A 20,060-nucleotide genomic window follows, 5' to 3' on the forward strand; every position below is an offset into this window, starting at 1 on the left:
TAGCTGGTGAGACGGATGCAAACTGTAGCCATTTGTACTCGAGGGACGTTCGGAAGTGTACCTGTATTGGGTAACTCGATCTATTTCCTATGACGACAATAATAATTGTGTATGTCTTTGACAGTTCCTTATCGTATTTATTTGAGAAATTTCGAGGTATTTTGTTGGAATGGATTGCTTATCTGAAATAGCTCCTTTTAGTTTAAGAGATATGTATAGTGAAAGTAGCTATGTCTGTACGTTGCGCGTTATTTATATTTAATATGTGTATAACAGGCTGACAAGACTATTAAATTTTTTATGAACAACTTCTTTTTTTAAAAGAAAGTCGGTGGTTTTATACTTGTTAAATATTTTTTATGTTTGTCCGTGGACTTTTCTGTCAATTTCTGATTTTAAATGTTCTTGTATTATCTTAAAGAGGGTACTTTTATATTAATCCTATTACCATCAAGTCAGAATCAGATGTTGGGATGATGGACCCATGGAAAACGAGGTAATCGGGGAAAAAAATTATAGACAAGTGTCTCTCATATAATTTCTCAAGAGGCCAACGTGGTGAGGTGGCACAAGCGTAAGGCTGTAACGCTGTGTATATACGCTGACGATTGTGGGTTCAAATCCCACTCAGGGGAATGAATTATTTAATATTTTCATTTCCTTGCTCTGGTAACAAGGCAAGGTTGCGTTTCGCCGTTCAACATGAATAAAATATGTATTTGACGTCGTATGAGAGACGTAGAAACATCACCATACTGTTCTGTTCTTTGATTATGGCTTTCCGAGCGTGCCAGTTGAGCACTAATCACTTCGCCAATGTCTCCTTGTATGGAAGTACCATACAATTGGAAAAAGGGCACAAAGTAATTTATTGTTAGGCCTTCTGCCCATCTAATACTAGGACTGCGATATACTTAAATGAAAAGGTAAAATTTTGTGAATTTTATTCGTTCTTCATTATTCAGCGACTGCTTGATGAAACTATATTTGGAAACAATATCTTCAACTAAATATTAAAAGAAAAAAATAGCTTCACGCTGTATCCCGCACACAGCAGGGCAGGCAAATGGAACCTAATTTTTGGTACACTCCGTTCCCCATTTTCTGCCGAATTCCGCAGATATTTCGTTTTGCATGGTAAAGCTCAACGCCGCTCTATGCGTGCTCTATGAAGAAATAAAAATATAATTTAAAATAAATATGTCACTTCCTCAAGTGAGGATCGAACCCACAACCAGTTCTGTTTACAATCACACTTGCGCCACGACTGGCCTCAAATTATATAAATAATTTGTATCTTCCCAAACGTAACGTAGCTATCGCTATTGAGTTTCCACCCCTTTATTGCTCCCGAAACTCTTAGCTAGGGTTGACGCAATGAAAATAATAAAGCCGCAGGTAATTTCGCTAATGCACGCGGTTACACCCTATCTAGATCACACTTACATACCCCTACTGCTTCAAACGAAGACACTAGAGGCACCAATTATGTGAGATACTTAATGACATGTTACTAAAGTGTTGATGCAAATGTTGTTAAATTAGTGGAAAATAATATTTATAGCAATAAGTTTTTTTAATGTTTGGATATGTAAAATTTTATATAGTGATAGTTTTAGATATGAGAAGTCTTATATTTTTTTTGAAATATACTAAATTAGTATATCCAATTTGGTCCAAAATTATAATATATATAGATATATACTGTATCTATAACTTTGTAATGTTAATATAACAATCTATTAATGACAATAGAAAAATGATTTTCATTGTGTGTTTTTCAATTTCTATTAAACTTATGTTATTTCTTATTTTATTATTATAAAAATACTTTAAAAAATTGCAATTATGTTAAGTAATATTCTCTAGCCAAATTTTAATTCTACTTTACGACGCAAGATCTACACTGTTTGTGTAGACCAAAACAATTAGCAAATTAGTGCTGAAACTCCTTAGCTTTAATTATAATTGAAAGAGAAGTTAGATTGCTTCAACACATTAAAACACACATATGTATGTATGTACGTGCTATGACGTAGTTAAAACGTTGTTATGAGAAGTAAAGCTTTTTGATAGACGTGTATGTGTGGCGTTGAACTCCGCCACTAAACAGGCAACGCCTCCAGAATTCGGCGAAAAATGGATAACAGAGTGTCTTTTTCTTCCTTATTTCCCACCGCGATGTAACCCCGTACACAGCATTATACGCGCAGCAAAGGAAGGAAACTGGAACCTAGTGTTAAGATGACAGACGTTACCATTAAGAATTCCTTACATTCCGCTGAATTCTCGAATTAATAATATACTATTAAAAATATAATTTACAGACCATAGTTTTAAATTTCGGTTTTATTATTATTTAAAAAAAAAAAATATGTAGAATTTCAAGTTCAATTTATATAAAACATCGGTGATTCATTCTCTTTGGTAAAATATTTTGCTGTCCGTCCACATGCAATATCCATATCGAAGTATTCTATGTTATACGAGTATATTCGTTTTTGTTTTAGCAATGTTAAAGCAATTTTTGTTTCCTTTGCAACGGTTATACTGTCGAACACAGATTTTATACTGCAAAAATCTGTAAATATAGAAATTAAAATATATACTAATATATAGGAATAATAATATTATTATTATAGGAATAATAATAATAATATTAATATATAGGAATTAAATGTAAAAATAGAATACTTATGTACGATATCTCGTATAACTACGATACTATACGATAATGATCGTCGGGCGTCGAAATTTATATTTTTATTTCTTCGCTCTGGTGTAGAGAGAAAGCGCGGCGTTATGTTCCGTCACTCAACGCACGATACCTTCAGAATTCGGGAGGTAAATGGGAAACGGAGTGTCTTAACACTAGGATTCCTCTGCTTACCCTGTCATGTTTGGGATACAGCATGAATCTCTGATCTGATCGTCAGTAGTTTTGGTTATATTAATTGTTGTTAAGGAATAAGGAATGAAAGGTAGGTGGAGGAACAAGTAGGAATATATGCTTCTAGCAATAGTCTTCTTGGAGTAGGTGGTGCTGTGGTATCGACTGTGCTATTATTGATTTATAAAGGGACCGTCTATACGATGTGCGGTAATGAATTTATTAAAGGTTCTATAATCGTATTTCATAAGATATTCCCTCACGTTAAAAGGTCATTGACGTACTCGTGTTTGTAATAGCAAGTATTAAGTAATTTTTTTTCAGCTTTACGCTGTATCCAGTAGGCAGTAGGCATAGGAAACTTAGTGTTAAGGCACTCCGCTCCCCACTTTCCACCCGGGGGAATAAATTATTATTTATTAAAATTTCTTCGCTCTGTCACCAAGGCAAAAGCTCGGCGTTGAGTTTCACCACTCAACACACAAGATTTGATGATGATAATGAATATTTATCTTAAATTATTATAGACTTGACTAAAACAACAGTTAGGTAGGTATGTATATTTATAATGATTTGCAGGTATATTATACATTCATTACAAGACTGTACGTAGACATTGGCAGCAAAATTACATAGTACGTTTCGTTTATAATAATAAATTTAACAAAGAATTGCATAAAACAACATCTGGCTGAAGTTCATACAGTTCTATAAACATAACTACTGCTAATAATTTTCTTATTTTTTATCCATAGCTTACAAATGTTGGTTCACAAATTCAACAATATTATATGTAACAATTATATAATTACTTATTTTATAGCTTTGCAATATACATTAATATTCCTATAGGAATGCGAATCTGGGATCTAGATATTATAAATACAAATTTTACAAAATTACTAAAACTAACTAAATAATTTTGGGGAAAGCTAAATTTTGCTCTTTTACGTATATACAAAAAACGTTATGTTCTGGTTTTAAGATTACATTCTGTATTATTTTCTAATGTCAATATTCATTGTATGCTTATGATAATGTTAGTAGATTTCAAAATGTATGTGCTAAAGGAAACAACAAAGTTATATTATTAGGTTATTAAATTATAATAGCGCCGTAGAATCGTAGAAATGTCAACAAAGTTACTGATTATGAAATTTTTATTAAAATGATGATAGCAATAACCCAGTAACCTACAATTAGGTAATTTTAAAAAACAGTTTATTAATAAAATATATTAGTAAATAATTAATACATTTTTATAGCGAATTTTGACAGTATTTATTAATTTCATATTATCAAGCTATAATTTCGCAGGAGTATTACAACAGCTACTATGTTTTAATCTTAGGGGTTTAATATAATCAGAAAACTTAAAGTTAGTGCTATAATAAAAAATATGAATATCATACGAGTATATGTACTCGTAGCTCTAAAAATACCTGAAATAGACCGTGACAAACTTTGCATCTGCCTGCCAAAATCTGCTTTGGTATGTATAAATGTATAAAAGTTTATATTTCAAAAACATATTTTAGTTTCATTTCAACGATTTTTTTCATACAGTGAAATTTCTGCGCTCAGATATAAAACTCTTTCATATTCCTAATATGCATAAAAAAAATCATTTAAGTAAAAGATTTAATAAAACTTACACAAACATTAAAGAAAATAATAATATATTAAAAATTTTCTTTCGAAATTGCCTCTTAACAACTTTTACTGGGTTACCGCTAAATTTAATTTGACAGTACCACAATTATCTAAGCATTTACAATGATTATAAGCTAACAGCTCTATACAATATACAGTTACATATTCACTTCCTTTTTGGTCACGACATTCATATACATTAGCAACATTGAATTCGATTAATACATACAAATTTATTTTATTAATTCATAATTAAACAAAAGGAATGTTAATAACGTTGAAATATGCTCATAATTATAAACGAGTATTAAAATATATTTAATTTTAATAAGGAAGTCTGGTGAGATTGGTCTTAAATGAATAGCAATATTCCAGGCAATTTTATCCTCAACTATATTACTTAGAAAGTGGGGGTAACGAGAAAATCATGTTTTAAACTTGGAAGAACAATAGATACGTGATATAGAGAGTTCTTTCGCAACTTGAATATGAGACAGTCAATATATAGTGGCCTAACTTCAGCATATGAAGAAAATAGGAAAATAAAAAAAATATATTTATACATTGTTAGGTTTAGAAACCAAAAAGGAATTTCTAGTATTAATGAACGAGAATTATAAATTGTTGATAAAAATATATTCGAGAATCGTTTTGATTAATCATATATCTCGATCGTTTAACATTAACAACTAGAACACTTTGAAAATTGACATAAACAAGTCATAACCACTCGAAATTTAAAAAAAATATAATGTGGTTAGGCCACATCGAATTCGCTGCCTCATAAGGCTTGAAGGGAAAAGTTTAACATATGTAGACTAAGGCAGATATTAAAAAGGTTGCGTACGGAGCTACGTAAGGGGCGGAGGAGGGCAGCGGGCTTCCTCCGCCAAGGAACCCTGCATCATGAAGTCTTCCACCCTCCCGCAAGGAGCCCTGAAGACTGGATCGGACATCATTTGTTTCTTCTAACTCCGCATCACGATCGTCGTCGTTACGGTTCTTGCGATACGGCAGTTCCATTTCTGTTAGTGGTATTATATAATGTAAGCTAGATATAACACAATTTCATAATTTAGACTAATAGGAAGCCAACTGGAATTATAGTTTGAATTAATTAATAAGTATTGGTGCATGTTATTATTAAATCTAACTGACCCTTTTTAACATGTTTAGATTTTGTTTCACCTTGGTAAGTTAACCAAAATATATTATTAAATTTAAAGATTCTATATAAAAATTATTTAAGTGAAAACTCACCGTACAATCTAATATTGCCTTCAGCGTCCCCTATAGAGTTTTTAGAGATGCACTTGTACCCTCCCAGGTCATTTTCCTGTATATTTCTAACGACGAGACGCATTTGAACGCTGTATGCGGAGCTGTTAATTTCACTCATTTGGTACTTGTCATTCGTTATGATCATTTCACCTGTTTGAAAAATTAAATTTATGTATATAAGTATTGTATAGTAGTTTTGGCATTGGCAATGAATATCTGAGATTCATAAGAAATAATTACACTATTATACAATTAAATATTTGTGCTTGTGGTCGAGACCAGTTATGGCGCAGGTACGATTGTAAACGTGACAGGAAATGAGATGTTAAATATGTCCATTTTTTTCGCTCTAGCATAGACATAATTCGCAGTGTTAAGTTCCGCCAATCAACATGAATGCAAAATTCAACAGCGTGACGCTAAAAAACTGCTTGTGACATTAAGGTATTAAGCAAAATACAAAATCTCAACATATTGAACTAAATATCCCAATGTATAGTTTTCAGATAAGTAACGTCCTTTTAAAATATAATCTATAATTTATTTGGACGTTTGTGTAATTTTAAAGTAAGATTTTCAATACTAGTATATTGATCTTCCTTTATTCGATAGGCGTATGTATGCCTTTCCGATATAACGATACGTTTAAATTCATAATATCCATATTCATAACATCCATTATTTTCGGGTACTTCCGACCATTGTCCGCCCGATATCGGTGTGAAATATGTTGTTTCAACATATCCTACAAGTAATATTATGCTACTATGAGCTAAATATACTAAATGCATGAACAAAATACAGATAAAAATAAGAAACAAACGGCCATCCATTTTGTTTAAAATTTGAATAATTAAATATATATAGTTTAAAGTAAAAATGTTATTTAAATGTAGCATTGCGAAAATCCCCCATCGTATTTATTCTCATAAATATCATAACAGCAACGCCAGTAGATAACCTTTATCCACAGTATTGTAAGTACCTCGTTACTTTATCCGTTGAGAACGTTTAAAATGTGTAAAGAGCGAGTCGGTCCAACGATTCGTTGAATTTTCGTTGTTAGCTACATTATTACCGCGGTGGAGGGTCGCGCTGCTTTCTACTCGTTCCACATTAAAAATTGCTTGCATTCTTCTTGTCTCGTTTATTTTTGCGGCTGGATTTTTTTTTTCATTTTTATTACCATCCGACCGCTACGGTTTATTTTCTTGAACATCTAATTGAATTTATATCTGAGGAATAAACATTCCGTTTCTGGAATTTGTATAATTTTTTTTATTAAGAAACTTTGTTGTTTTTTTGTTTATATATTAGAATCGAGTAAGTAATTTCTTGCAAAAATCTACTTAATATTTTCTATTTTCTTTCTTGATATTTAATATTTTAGTAAGTCTTATAAAGTTTTGAAGTCCATTTAAAACGAACTACGGTAGCTGATAGCTTCGCTGTAGTTGGGTTTGATGTATACGAAGGAGATAGTGTCGCGAATTTTAACATGATGTTAAGAACTGTCTTTTAATTTAAATAAAATTTATATTCGTCATAAATAAAAAAAATATATATTTACTTCCTAACTAGGAATGTACCGATATACATACTACTTTTGTAATCTCTCGTGGTGGATTTTAATATTTTCACGATAAATGGTACAACGCCATATAGTATAATCCTATCAAGACTCTTGGACCTGGAATTCGAATTCACAACTGAAACTAAATTTATGTTATTGACCACAAATCATTCGTTATATACGTTGTAACTGACGTCCTGCTATGGGTCTTTGCTTGTGGCAGACACTCTATTGTATCAAACAATAACAATAAATATATAAACTAGCATAATAATTATATTTATTTTTGTTTTCAGCTTCACGCTGTATCCCGCCTGTAACGGGTTAGGCAGAGGGAGCCGAGTGTTACAACATTCCGCTACCCACTTTCCCCCGAATTCTGGAGGCATTGCTTATTGATTCGTGGAACTCAACGCCGTGTATCGCTCTTAGTATATCCTTTATAAATGTTACTTATGTTTATTATGGTCATTGAATATATTTATTTATAATAAATACATCAATTATATCGTACTTCAATTATAAATTACATAAAAGTAATTAATAAATGTTCTTAACATTGACCAAACAGGATTGGAGCTCGTGTGAATTGGCCACAAATCTGTGGCTCTTGCGGTGCAACTGACACCTTACTTGACGCTTGCGACGCGACGGGCCCGCCCTCTTTTGTTTATCCCTCGACAACCATATTAATTAATTATTGTTCAATATCAAATTCAAGAATATTTAATAAAGGTGAATTATGATTTGGCTAATTTAATATTTTCCTAGTCAGTTAAATACTATTTACTTATATCTATTTTGTTATTTTTTTACTTTTATTAAAAGATGTTTTTATCTTAGATCTACGTTAGTCCTTTTTTTTAAAAAAAATATTTATAAAACAATCAACTTGTTATAAAGGTATTTAATTATAATATGAGATGTTAATTTTTTTAATAATAACATCTAACAGTATATAAAGTGAAATTTTAATGGGTTAAATAAATAAGTATATATCAAAAAGTGCGGAGGCTGCGTTGCCGGCACCGGCGACATCGGTCACACCCATTCCATGTCAACTGCGGCCGCCCTGCCGCTTGTCCGTGCTCGTCACGCCTGTGTATTACCTAATTTAATTTGTACTCCTGGCAATTTATGGCCTACAAACTGCCGTCTGCCCGTCCATCACCTATATTTGTGGCTATAGTAAGCCAGATAAACAGATCGGGCTGTATGAGTATATCTAAATGAACCTGCTAGACCTATTTTATTCTCTTCTATTCTAGCTTCGCTGTACCTCTAGCGGGGTAGTCAGAGAAAACGGAGCGCCAAACGCTACGGTCTCTACATACCTCTTTCGCCTCATCTGCTGTCATCAACCTCTTCATCCTCCATGGGATCCTCCCGGTATCTTTGGTAATGTGTCTTCGAAGGTCAACTGAGGTTTCCCCCTACCTCACTTACCGCTTACTTTTCCATCATAATTTTTTTAACCTAGCTTATCTGCTTCTCTAGCTTCTAGCTCTGATATTGAAAAGATAGTATAAAATAGTATTTTATTTGCAGGAATATCGCGGCATGTATAAGTAAATATCGCGACTGTAGCCTAAAGCAATTTGAAGCGGGCGAGCCAGCGGTCTTTGTTGCATATCGGGCGGTAATAGAATTTGGTCCGCTTTTTGCGCGGTCGGTCGCTCCGGCCGCGTAATGGCGGGCTCGGTTGCCTTTGTAACTGCATCTAAATCTGCCCTAACTATACATCTGCCTGCTTACGATATATGACTATATGTTTAATTTATTAGTTTTCATGATTTTTCCAACTGAACACAATATTTCTCAATTCAATTAATTAATAAAATAAATTGATATATAAAAGTAATGTGATTTTAATTTATTTCGGTTACTTGGTGTCATTTGAGTAACTTATTCTGATGGAAAGACTAACATCGGATTCTAATAGAAATACTATTTAATACGATAAAGTAGAAATTTCCAGTAATGTTACGGTATTTGATGACTGAAACGCCTATGCTTTTATATCCCTCAATTAATTTTATGAAGCTAAGCTATAAGGTTTTTTTTAGCAATTGTTTTTGCTTTTAGCAAACAGGATAAAAAAAATAAATCTTGGAAGGCACTTATGCAAAACGGTCCAAAACTCATCGGTTTAAAAACAATTTAAGGACCGCATTGCGAAAAACTTTTATACGTTTTGTCGGTTGGGGGCAGCTGCTTTTCCCCCACATATGTAGTGGGCACCGAGTAACGTAAATCCTTTCCTAACTCGAGTTTAGTGGCCAGGCGTTGTCGCGCAAAACGCACCATTCGGGGATATTGGCGCTTCTGGAATGCTCCCGGTTTGCATTAGCTATGCTCGAAAATTGTTTCACTTTCACATTTCGGTATGCATCTCTTTGTTTATTTTATATGGAATGTTACGTGCTATTTACTTTTATTTTATTAAAATTGTATTCCTTTTTCAGTACTTTTAAATAAATAATTGCAAGTAAATAATTTCTTTATTTAAGCTTATTTTTTATCTATGCGATTATGAATTTAATGTTCCGTTGACATTTTAATTAAACAATCGTTTGCTTTCGTAGAAAAAATGGTCTCTCTTATTGCAGTTTATTTAATTCTCCAGTGGTATTTTTGTCCATCTGTCACGTGGTACTGAATAAACAACTTTCATCCTTAGGGTGTCATTATAATGAGAAGTAATGAAGTTACCGACCCCTCTAGGTTTTCTTAGGCTGAGAGCCTTATTTGTATTAGTTAGCGCGTGTTTTTGTACAATTTTCTTTATTTGAAATAATTTACAAAAATGTATTAAATAATATTAATTCATAGGTACATTTATTCATACATAGGGAACTTCTTATTTATCTTATTCTCTATCTAAAATATAATTACAATGTAAGTACGGTTTTTAATTGTAGTATTACATCAACAAAGGTCCAGGACCACTGATCCACAGCCAAATGCATGCACTAATTGAACGGTTTTTTTATATGAGTTCATACTATTATACCTAATTGTTTCTATTCTTTCTACATACTTCTACAAGTCAGTGAAAAGAAATCAGCATATTTTAATCCTGGATATTCTAACAGTTTAAATATGATAACACAGTTATAATATTTATTTAATTTTAAAATAGCCTTCAGGTTATTAATTTTTCCCGCTTCAGCAATATTTTACGTTGTCATCCCTTCGCGTAATTACGGGCCGTTAATAAGCCGTAACATTGACGCGGTGTAATCAAAGTCAAAATAAATCGTCACGAAATGAAAAACGGACATGAAAACAGAGCATATTTCATCTTTTAAAATATACGCATAAAAATGTAGTATCTCGTAAGCTGGCTAGCCTCGTGGCATGTCAAGGAAGATAGTAGAAATATGAATAACGGCCTTTTTAATGACTACTTTAACGCTTTCAATGTGCTCTATGAATAATGAAATTAGTTGCTTATTCCGTTCTTGAGTTTCGTGTCCGGGACTTAATAAGCTTTATGAATTACGAGAAGCTCGTTAAATATCTGCCTGGTCTTTATGCTAAGTTTTATCAAAGATTATTTTTTTTCCGCGAGGTTGTATATCTTTTAATAAATTGTTTATGATAAATATTGTGATAATGTTGTTATATGAAAATATAGGAACTTGGAAGTATAATTTTAGTGAAATATTTAGTTTTGATATAATGATATTTATATAATTAAACGTTTTCTCACCATTCTCTCTGGTCCAATAGTTGATAGCTTTTGGTGAGGCTTCCACGTGACATTGTAAAGTCACATCCGTGCCGGTCGGAGCGCCCACAAGCTGATTTGGGACTTGCACTAGAGGATGAACTGAAAAAAATATGCTAATATAATAAATTATTAATTTATATGTTATTCTATATATTAATATATTAGTTCTTCTAACATTTCATATTTATGAACGAAATGTAACTGAGTTTATAAAAATTATCTTAGTATAGCTGATCATTTAAAAGTAGTAATAGTGTTACACCGCATAAAAAAATGAGATGTGTAAATAAAAAAAAAAAACTCTAAAATTAATTTTACCTGTTAAAAATTATTATTAATATAACAGATGGTATATTTAAAGAATTGTAAATAATTATACAAATCTATATATCACAGTAAAAGCTACTATAAACCCATAAGGAAAATTCCGTAACGACAACGAATATTTTTTTGCAATTTTAATTCCGAGTGCATGAAATAGTATGGCAACCGTTTACAGTAGCCGGCGGTTTGCAATGATATACACCCACCACAACGTTTATTCGGCGGCAACCGCCCACACAGTTTTCACATTTAATAGCAAATAATACGGTTTATTATTCGCTGGACTATATTGACAGATTGTATAGGTTTAAACCCTACTACATATATAAATATATGCAGTAGGGTTTAAGCCGCATTTTTGTTTACACAAGTTCCCATTTGCATTTATTTGCAGCGGTGTGTTTGCACTGCAGCTAGAAGGCTCCACGGCCTTTTGCATTTCGCACAGCTGAACGCATCTACACTCGCCGCAGACATTTAATGTTATTTAGTTTGGCATGCGATACTTTACATTAATGCTGTTACATTCACCGGCTCATAATTAAGCAGTAATTGTTTTCTGCAGTCGAATTGTTATTTTAATATAATAACATTCTTCTGTATTGTTTGAATTTGTGGAATATTTTATGTTATGTTTCAGAATCGCTTGTTCATTTGACGGTCTAAAGAAATTGTTGAGGCCAGTCCAGTAGCACAGGGACACAAACATCTGACTGAATGAAATATTTAATGTTTTCATTTCTTTGCTCTGGTGTCGAGGCAAAGTACGGCGTTGAGTTGCGCCACTCAATTTGGTGAAAGTTGGAGAATGAAGCTTCTTACCAGGAAGAAAGCGTGTAATGGAAAAATAAATGAATTTATATTATATTCATAAAATATATGACATTGCACAAGCACATTTTTGGGTGCGGTATATTTACTAAGAAAAGAAGCCTCGCCTCGCCACTTCGCGATAAATTCTGCACTTGTCAGGTGTTTATTATATACACTATTACTGGAAATTTACATTTATATTCTCCTTTGTTTTTTAATATAGGCAATGAATCAAGAATAACTAATAAATGGAAAATAATATACAATATTTTAATTCTCATTTCATTTGAAATTGTCAATTTATTTTTATAAATTCAATTAAATTGAACGTATGAACTCCGTCTAAGTTAGCCTAATCAGATGCTGAAACTAACCAACCAACCGATGCGTAGAAATTGTTATAGAAATAGATATTTTAATAATCAATAATATTTAAACCTTATATTAAAACGTGAAATAGCCCCAGTTAAAACATAGCAATATTAATCTTATTAAACTAAAATTAATTTGGTAGCCGCGCTCACGTCGTGTTTGCTCGCTCCGCCACTTCGTGGTAAAATTTCGTTGCGTCTGTCAGGTGTTTACTTTGAACATTACCCGGGACTGCCTTGCTGGTGTTTGGATTGCGTTTTCATTGGACTAGCCGTTTGTGCGCAAATTTAACTTAGAATCCCATTGTTTTTAGATCTTAGTGCTAGTTGAAAATGTTAGAAATTAAATAGAATTTAATTTCATTTTGGAAGTAAATTACTTGGGTAATACGCTGTATTATAAAGTTATTATCTATGATATTTGTATGTTGTTTTACTTTTTATTAAAGAAAGAAAGAAAGAAAGAAAAAAAAGAAAGATATAATTATAAAATATAATAGCATCCACTTCAAAATTTAGAAATCACAAATTAATAAAATATAATAAAAGTTTAACCAACTTCTATAGGCTTGTTTCGAGTGAATTAAAGAAAGAATTTTCTCCATCAACATTATATTGCAGCTTATTTGCGGTTATTCTCTTTGACCGTCGTTAAGATCCTTTAGACGGCTTTTACGACTTCAAGTGGCCAATTTACCGAACAAAATCTGTACGATTAGAATTTTTGTTCTAATTAATAACTAGAAGGCCCAATAAGGATAGCCTTTTGCTTATTAAATAAACTGGAATAATGAGAGGTATATTTTAACCTAATTAAAAAGCTATGGGTTCACGATCGTCGGACTCGGAGTTGGATAAATCCTTTTATATCTACAAAAAGTATAACAACTTTGGGAAACTGATTAGGTAATTTCCAAACGTATAAGTAGCTTAGGATTCTTCTCGGCAATCAAAAGTTACGAGAGTTTTCTCGGAAAGGATTCCGCCTGGAATTCTTGAAGTGACAGTTTGATTAACGGAGAGGCGCACACGCTACGCCATTTTCGGATTTCTTGGTGTTTAGTAGTCAACACTACCTTGAGATATTATCGAGATTCCCTACTAACTTTTTAATGGAAATACGGTTGCTCGAACACGTTCTACCAAATTAATATACACCGTCGTTCCCTACGTTAACGACATTTGTTTTGAAATATACCTTACAGTTATTTAAATTAGCTATATTCAAAAGAAAAAAAGAAGAAAAATTGTACTGAATAATAATTAAGGTTGTAAACGAACCGTATAACTCAACATAAACAACGCTCAAGTCTCATAATCTTCACGAAAATGTTCATTGTAGATTAAACTAAAAGACTTGAGATAATTGATTACGATTTATTCACTTCGCTGGAGCTTTTTCTTTTCTCTAACCTCATTTACCTGCCACCTCGAAAACCTCCGTGAATCAACTAAAAGAAACTCGACGCATTCCGAGGCAATTACTGTTACAAATGAATTGCGCCAGTCCTGCCACTCTAAAAAGTGTTTTTATTTTCCGCCAAGCGTCGTTGGGCGACCACAAGTTCGCGATAGCTGTTATCATTCGTTTTTGGGGAAGGAAATTTAAATTAAATATTTGAGGGTGTTAATTTTGTCTCCTCATCGAGCGCGAGCGACGCATTCTTTGCGAAGTAATTAAACTGAGTGGAAGGGTTCCTGCCAGTAGTTTGTTTGTTCGCTTGAAATTGCGTTTTCTATGAAGTAAATTTCTCTTGGTTGTCCTCAAGAACAGCGTGCTATGTGCTTATTGGATAGTATAATGTAACGAATCTGTAGTGATATCTTTGTGTTATTGACTTTCTCTTTCAGAATTATGTATTGCTTATGGTTCTATTCTAGATGATTTAGAATCATCTCTTATGAGTATATATTTTAATATACCACGTTAATTATTGGAAACAAGCATTTTAATAATTAATATGTTCTTTTATATATGTAATTTAATACAAGTATGTACACAGGCCGGTTCAATCAGTCGAGTGTGTACATCGATGCTGCCAATAACCGAATGCAAATACCTAGCGGACAACGTCCGGACCGGCAGTGGACGAAAGCCTCGAAAAACTTTTACACATATTGAACTAAAACCGAAAATGGACAGAGCCAATTCATGAATTTAGAACAGTTAATTAAAGCCTGAAAAGTATGTCCGCGGTTAATTGAATTTAATGAATCACAGAAGTTTAGATTTTGGTTTCAATTACAAGTTGGGGAGTATGATGAAATTTTATGTTGTGGACTTGAAAGCGGCTGGTTGTAGCTATTGTTCAACGTTTATGTTTGGTTTGTTTCGTTTGATTTTACGGCAGGCCTTCGTGGCGCAGCGGCACAAGGGTGTGACTGGAAGGTGACGGTTGTGGGTTCGATCCCCACTCGAGGAAGTGAAATATTTATTTACATTTATATTTTTATTTCTTCGCTCTGGTGTCGCGGCGTTGAGTTCCGCTACTCAACATGCAATGCCTCCAAAATTAGGCGCAAAATGGGGAACGGAGTGTCTTACTACTCTGCTGTGTGCGGGATACAGCGTGAAGCTGATTTAATTTGGTTTTTTTAATTTTGCATATTAATCAAATCAAATAAGTCAATATCGTAGTAGTGGATAGGAATTCGAATAATAGTCTTTATTTTACAATCATAATATATATCTCCCTTCAAAATATAATGAACACGACATTGCTATCACAAAATGAAATACGTACATAATAGGTAATTGATTACTTTATTAAACTGCTATTTATTGTTTACATTATATGAAAATAATTAATAATTACAGTATTATTATAGGTTCAATTTAAAGGTATTTTCATCTGCATGCAGATATGATTGAACGCTTTGTTAAAATAAAACAAAATTTTATGAACTCGTGAGCAGTGATGGATCGTCTCGTGGATGGATAGATGGATGATTTTTATTACATATTTCGGGCTTCCGTAAATTATTAAAGGTTTTCAAATGTTTAAAGAATATAATTTTTAAGTATAATTAGAGTAAATTTTGAAATATTTTGCTTTAAGTTCGTTATTATATTTTGATGATGTGTGCCGATGACATTTAATATTTACACCTGAAGGTTGAAATACTAAGCAAGTAAGCATAGCAAGTAATAAATAATTTTAAACAAAAAAAAATATTGCAGAATTATTGAAATGATTGTACCGTCAAGTATATCATTAAATAAAGTGTAATTTTTATTCATATTTTAAAATATAAATGAAAATGCGTACAACAGTGTATTATTCCGTTTCCACGATCGACCTCTGAATGAGAAATGTTGAGATAAAAGATTCATTTATTTTAGTGCAACTACCTGAAAAGAATATATTTATCATTTGTTTTCATTGAACTGAAAGCTTTGTTTTATTCTATAAAGTAACAAAAACAGTGTTATAATGGGGTAAAATATTATTTCTGAAATACAGCTTCGCAATATTTTTAGTTCGTATATTGAAATTCATTCAGTATTTTTTGTTATAATAACTTCAATATCATTAATAAGAACAAGGTATAGTGAAAACATAATAACAAAGGCGTGCTTTACCTAAACCTCCCCAGCTCCCCGTATGAAACCAGGGTAAGCTAAGGGAGCCTAGTCTTAAAACACTCCACTCTCCGTTGAATTCTGGAGGCATTGGCATTGAGTGGCGCAACTCAACGCCGAGATTTTGCCTCGACATCAGATCAAAGAAATGAAAATAATGCTATAATACCTAAATGATATAACACATAACAGAGCTCTAAACAGTAAACACGCGAACTACAAACGACAGCCACATTGAGATGCGCGGCACGCCTCGAAGATGATACGTGATAACGCGAAAATCTCAATTGCTTACGTGTTCGAAATGTCGGGCCCAGGTCTACACCTCCCGACCATCGAGCATTCAATAACTCCGTTATAAATTAGCTTCGAGATCCTCTGATAAGAGTTCGCGAGGCTTTTTGCTCATTGGTACAGCACGCAGGTGAGATTTTATCGCTGGATGAATTGATTCATGCCCTGAATACGTAATGTGATTCGCTTCATCTTCCAGCTCCTTAAAGGTTGGGTTGACGAATGAGAGGTTATATTAAATTGAAAACGTTTTATAAATGGATGTGGTATCGGGTGATTTAGTGGGTAGCTGGGTAGGTTATATAATAGAAACCAGTGCTATTTGAATGTTAAATCATTATTTAAAAGAAGAAAGTTTAATTAATGTTTTTAGGTTTTCGTAGCTTAAAAGGTAACGCGGAACTCTTATAAGACATTAAAATTAAATATATTAACATTAAATATATAGACAACATCAAGCTTCTAAGTCAACGCAGTCAGTCATAATAAAAATTTTCTTACCAAATTAATCAATATTTTTTATTCATTTGGTAAGAAATTCGCCATAATCAACACCCATGATATATGTATGTATGTGTAACTACTTACAATGTACATGCAGCATTATCCTCTTGCTCACAGAAGGCGGCACGCCGTTGGCTGCAATGCACAGATAGGCTCCCATCTCTGATCTCGTTACCTTCGTTAAGTTCACGATCTCCCCTTCTAATGACGAGACTGTTAAAAATAAACAAGTTTTTACAATTGTGTTACAATTTGCTCAATAAAACTTTTTTTACAATACTATTTATTCCAGACGTCGTAGGTTTAATTCTCCTCGGAGTAAATTAGTTATTATTGTGCTATACTATAGCTATAATACAAGCGAAATTATTATAATTTGGAATAAAATATTATTATCAACAAATAAATTATAATGTACTGAACTGAACTGTAATTGTTTTGTACTGAAATAAAAGGATAATTACTTAAAATTAACATTTTTTGTTTAAATTCGTAATTTAATTAATTTTCTTGTGAAACATTGAATATATTTGCGAAATAAGAATGCAGAGTAATATCACAATATTTAGAAAATGTGAACTTGATGAGCTATTTATATCGACCCGCACATAGCAGGGTAGGCAGAGAGAACTTAGTGTTATGACACTCCCCTCCTGATTTTCAACTCTCAACGCCGACTGAGGGAAGAAATGAAAATAGTAATAAATAATAATTTATTCTCCCGAGTAGGAGTAGGGCTCGAACCCATAACCGTCGTTACACTCACACCCTTGTGTCCTTACGCTACAACGGCCTATTACGCTATAAAAATAAACAGCGAAAACTAACATTTTTCTATGATCGCGATGTGCTTGTTTTACATTTGTACAAGAAGCCTTGGAAAACACTTTCAAATGCCAAAGTAGACAGGCTTTGATAAACAAGCGAGGTTAGTGGTTCGAACTCGAGCTGTTTTCTTGACACCTTGCTCAAATGGCGTCGAAGTACGTTTAAAGGCATTATTCAAACAAGACGATAAAAAGAAGGGCAATATTTTCCGAAGCAGCCGAAGGGAGTGATGGTTTAAAGTGTAGAGCTCTCGGCCGACCGACTTGCCACGCTTCGTTAGCAAACAATAGCAGGCCAATACTACTGTAGAGACGACTCTTTCTAATTTTTTATCTTTATTATAGTTTATATAAAAAATGGATAATTTTGAATATTTATAGTCTTAGTCATATTGTACAGGATTTATTGATTAATTGAATTTTTACTTTTAAATTTTGTGCCCAATACATTTTTTTTTTACCTTGCATGACAAAAGCAAAAATATTACACTTCATTAATAAATTACTACCTCCAATATTATATAGTATATACGAAATATATGAGAAGACAAAGATTGTTATACTACGTATGAAAAAAAAAAACAAATTAAAATCAAAATATTTTCGCGACTTCATGGAATTTATGCTCTCCATCTTTGAAGCGGGCCGCTGAACAAACTTGGGCTGTCGATGTGTCACAAGTCAAGTGACTCTCAAGCCCCTCGGACCCGGAGCTCAAGCATCGAAATGTCTCTACAGGCGACAGAAATTTTGTAAAATTGTCATCAAACTTAATAATACTTATTATTTGATCATCTTTTAAAATATTTTTTTCATGGAGAGGATTTATAAAATGTAAAAAAAACCCTTTGTATTTATCTTATTATATGTATTAATCTATACTAATATTATAAAGCGGAAGTTTTTATTTCGTTAAACGCGATCTCAAGAACTATTGATCGATATGATTTTTTTTTGTGGTCTATTCGTCAATAGGAAGGCCAGTCGTGGCACAGCACAAGCGTGTGGCAGTCAAAGCGACAAATTTTGGATTCGATTTTCACTCAAGGAAATTAAATATTTATCAAATAGTTTCATTTTTCGCTCTGGTGGCGAGGTAAAGCACGGCGTTGAGCTCCACCAGTCAACAAGCAATGTCTCCAGAATTCGGCGAAAAGTGGGAAACGGAGAGTACTAGTAGTGGGAGAACAGCAAAAAAATTGAGAAAGGGTTTATGCTATATTACATCACATTAATCATATTGATATAGTCCGGATAATGTCCATAAACAACAAGTAATTATTTCCATTTCTCAGACGAAGCCGCAAGGAACGAGATAGTGTATTTTTAAATTTCTGATCATTTTATAGACTGTGCATCTCATATAATTATTGTTCAGTATGTAAAAGTCGAATCAGCAATATTCATATGATGCCATCCCTGAATAGAGTTAGAATCCGGAATCAACGCATGAAATATTTTTAAAATTATCAATTATAAAGTCACTTCCTAACTTAAACTAATACATTAAATTGGGAAGTTTCATACAAAATGTTCAAAATTGATTAATATTCTGGGAATAAAACGTAAAATTTGCCTGAAGCAAGATGAAAAAGCAACATCTATCCATTGATCCGCTCCTCAAAGTTAAATTTTAATTAGAAGTCGAATACTTTGTTAACTACTAATTACTATTTTTGTTTAGTGTTTTAAATTTGTTTACCAGAGCTTGTACTATAAGAGTATGAAGTATCCAATACCAAATTTTAAAGACTTTTTTTTAACTTAGGGCCGTCGTGGCACAGCGGCACAAGGGTGTGCCTGTAACGCGACGGTGGTAGGTTCGATTCCCAGTCGAGGAAGTGAAATATTTATTTACGTTTATATTTCCATTTCTTCGCTTTGGTGTCGAGACAAAGCGCGGCGTTGAATTCTGCCACTCAACACGCAATGCCTCCAGAATTCGGCAGAAAGTTCGGAACGGAGTGTCTTACATTCCCTCTGTCTACTCTGCTGTGTGCAGGATACAGCGTGAAGTTATTCTTTTTTTAAAACAAAAGTTATACATTAGATATCTAGCATACACTTTTATTGAGGGATACAAAGGTAGGAAATAAATAAATACTTTATATATGCCTAAGTCCCACTACAGAATGAATAGAAGCTACTTAACTTATATGCATAATTTGATATAGAACGTAAGACAATTAGGTTCCCTCGCCATTGTCACTA

General features: G+C 32.9%; 1 protein-coding gene across 2 annotated transcripts in view; it reads right to left on the reverse strand.

Moving 5' to 3' along the window:
• Positions 1-3,435: 3,435 nt before the first annotated feature.
• Positions 3,436-20,060, reverse strand: part of DIP-beta (Dpr-interacting protein beta) — a 54,723-nt gene continuing 38,098 nt past the window's right edge. For both annotated transcript variants that reach the window (XM_085191317.1, XM_085191316.1), the window contains exons 6-9: positions 17,107-17,235; positions 11,113-11,232; positions 5,804-5,974; positions 3,436-5,568 (exon numbers count right to left, since the gene is read on the reverse strand). In XM_085191317.1, coding sequence (XP_085047443.1) covers positions 5,348-5,568; positions 5,804-5,974; positions 11,113-11,232; positions 17,107-17,235 — 641 coding nt within the window. In that variant the 3' untranslated portion in view covers positions 3,436-5,347. The remainder of the gene's footprint in view (positions 5,569-5,803; positions 5,975-11,112; positions 11,233-17,106; positions 17,236-20,060) is intronic.

Source organism: Heliconius melpomene, chromosome 10, assembly GCF_056956725.1.
Source record: "Heliconius melpomene rosina isolate 202511_hmr_F chromosome 10, ASM5695672v1, whole genome shotgun sequence".
Classification (NCBI taxonomy): domain Eukaryota; kingdom Metazoa; phylum Arthropoda; class Insecta; order Lepidoptera; family Nymphalidae; genus Heliconius; species Heliconius melpomene.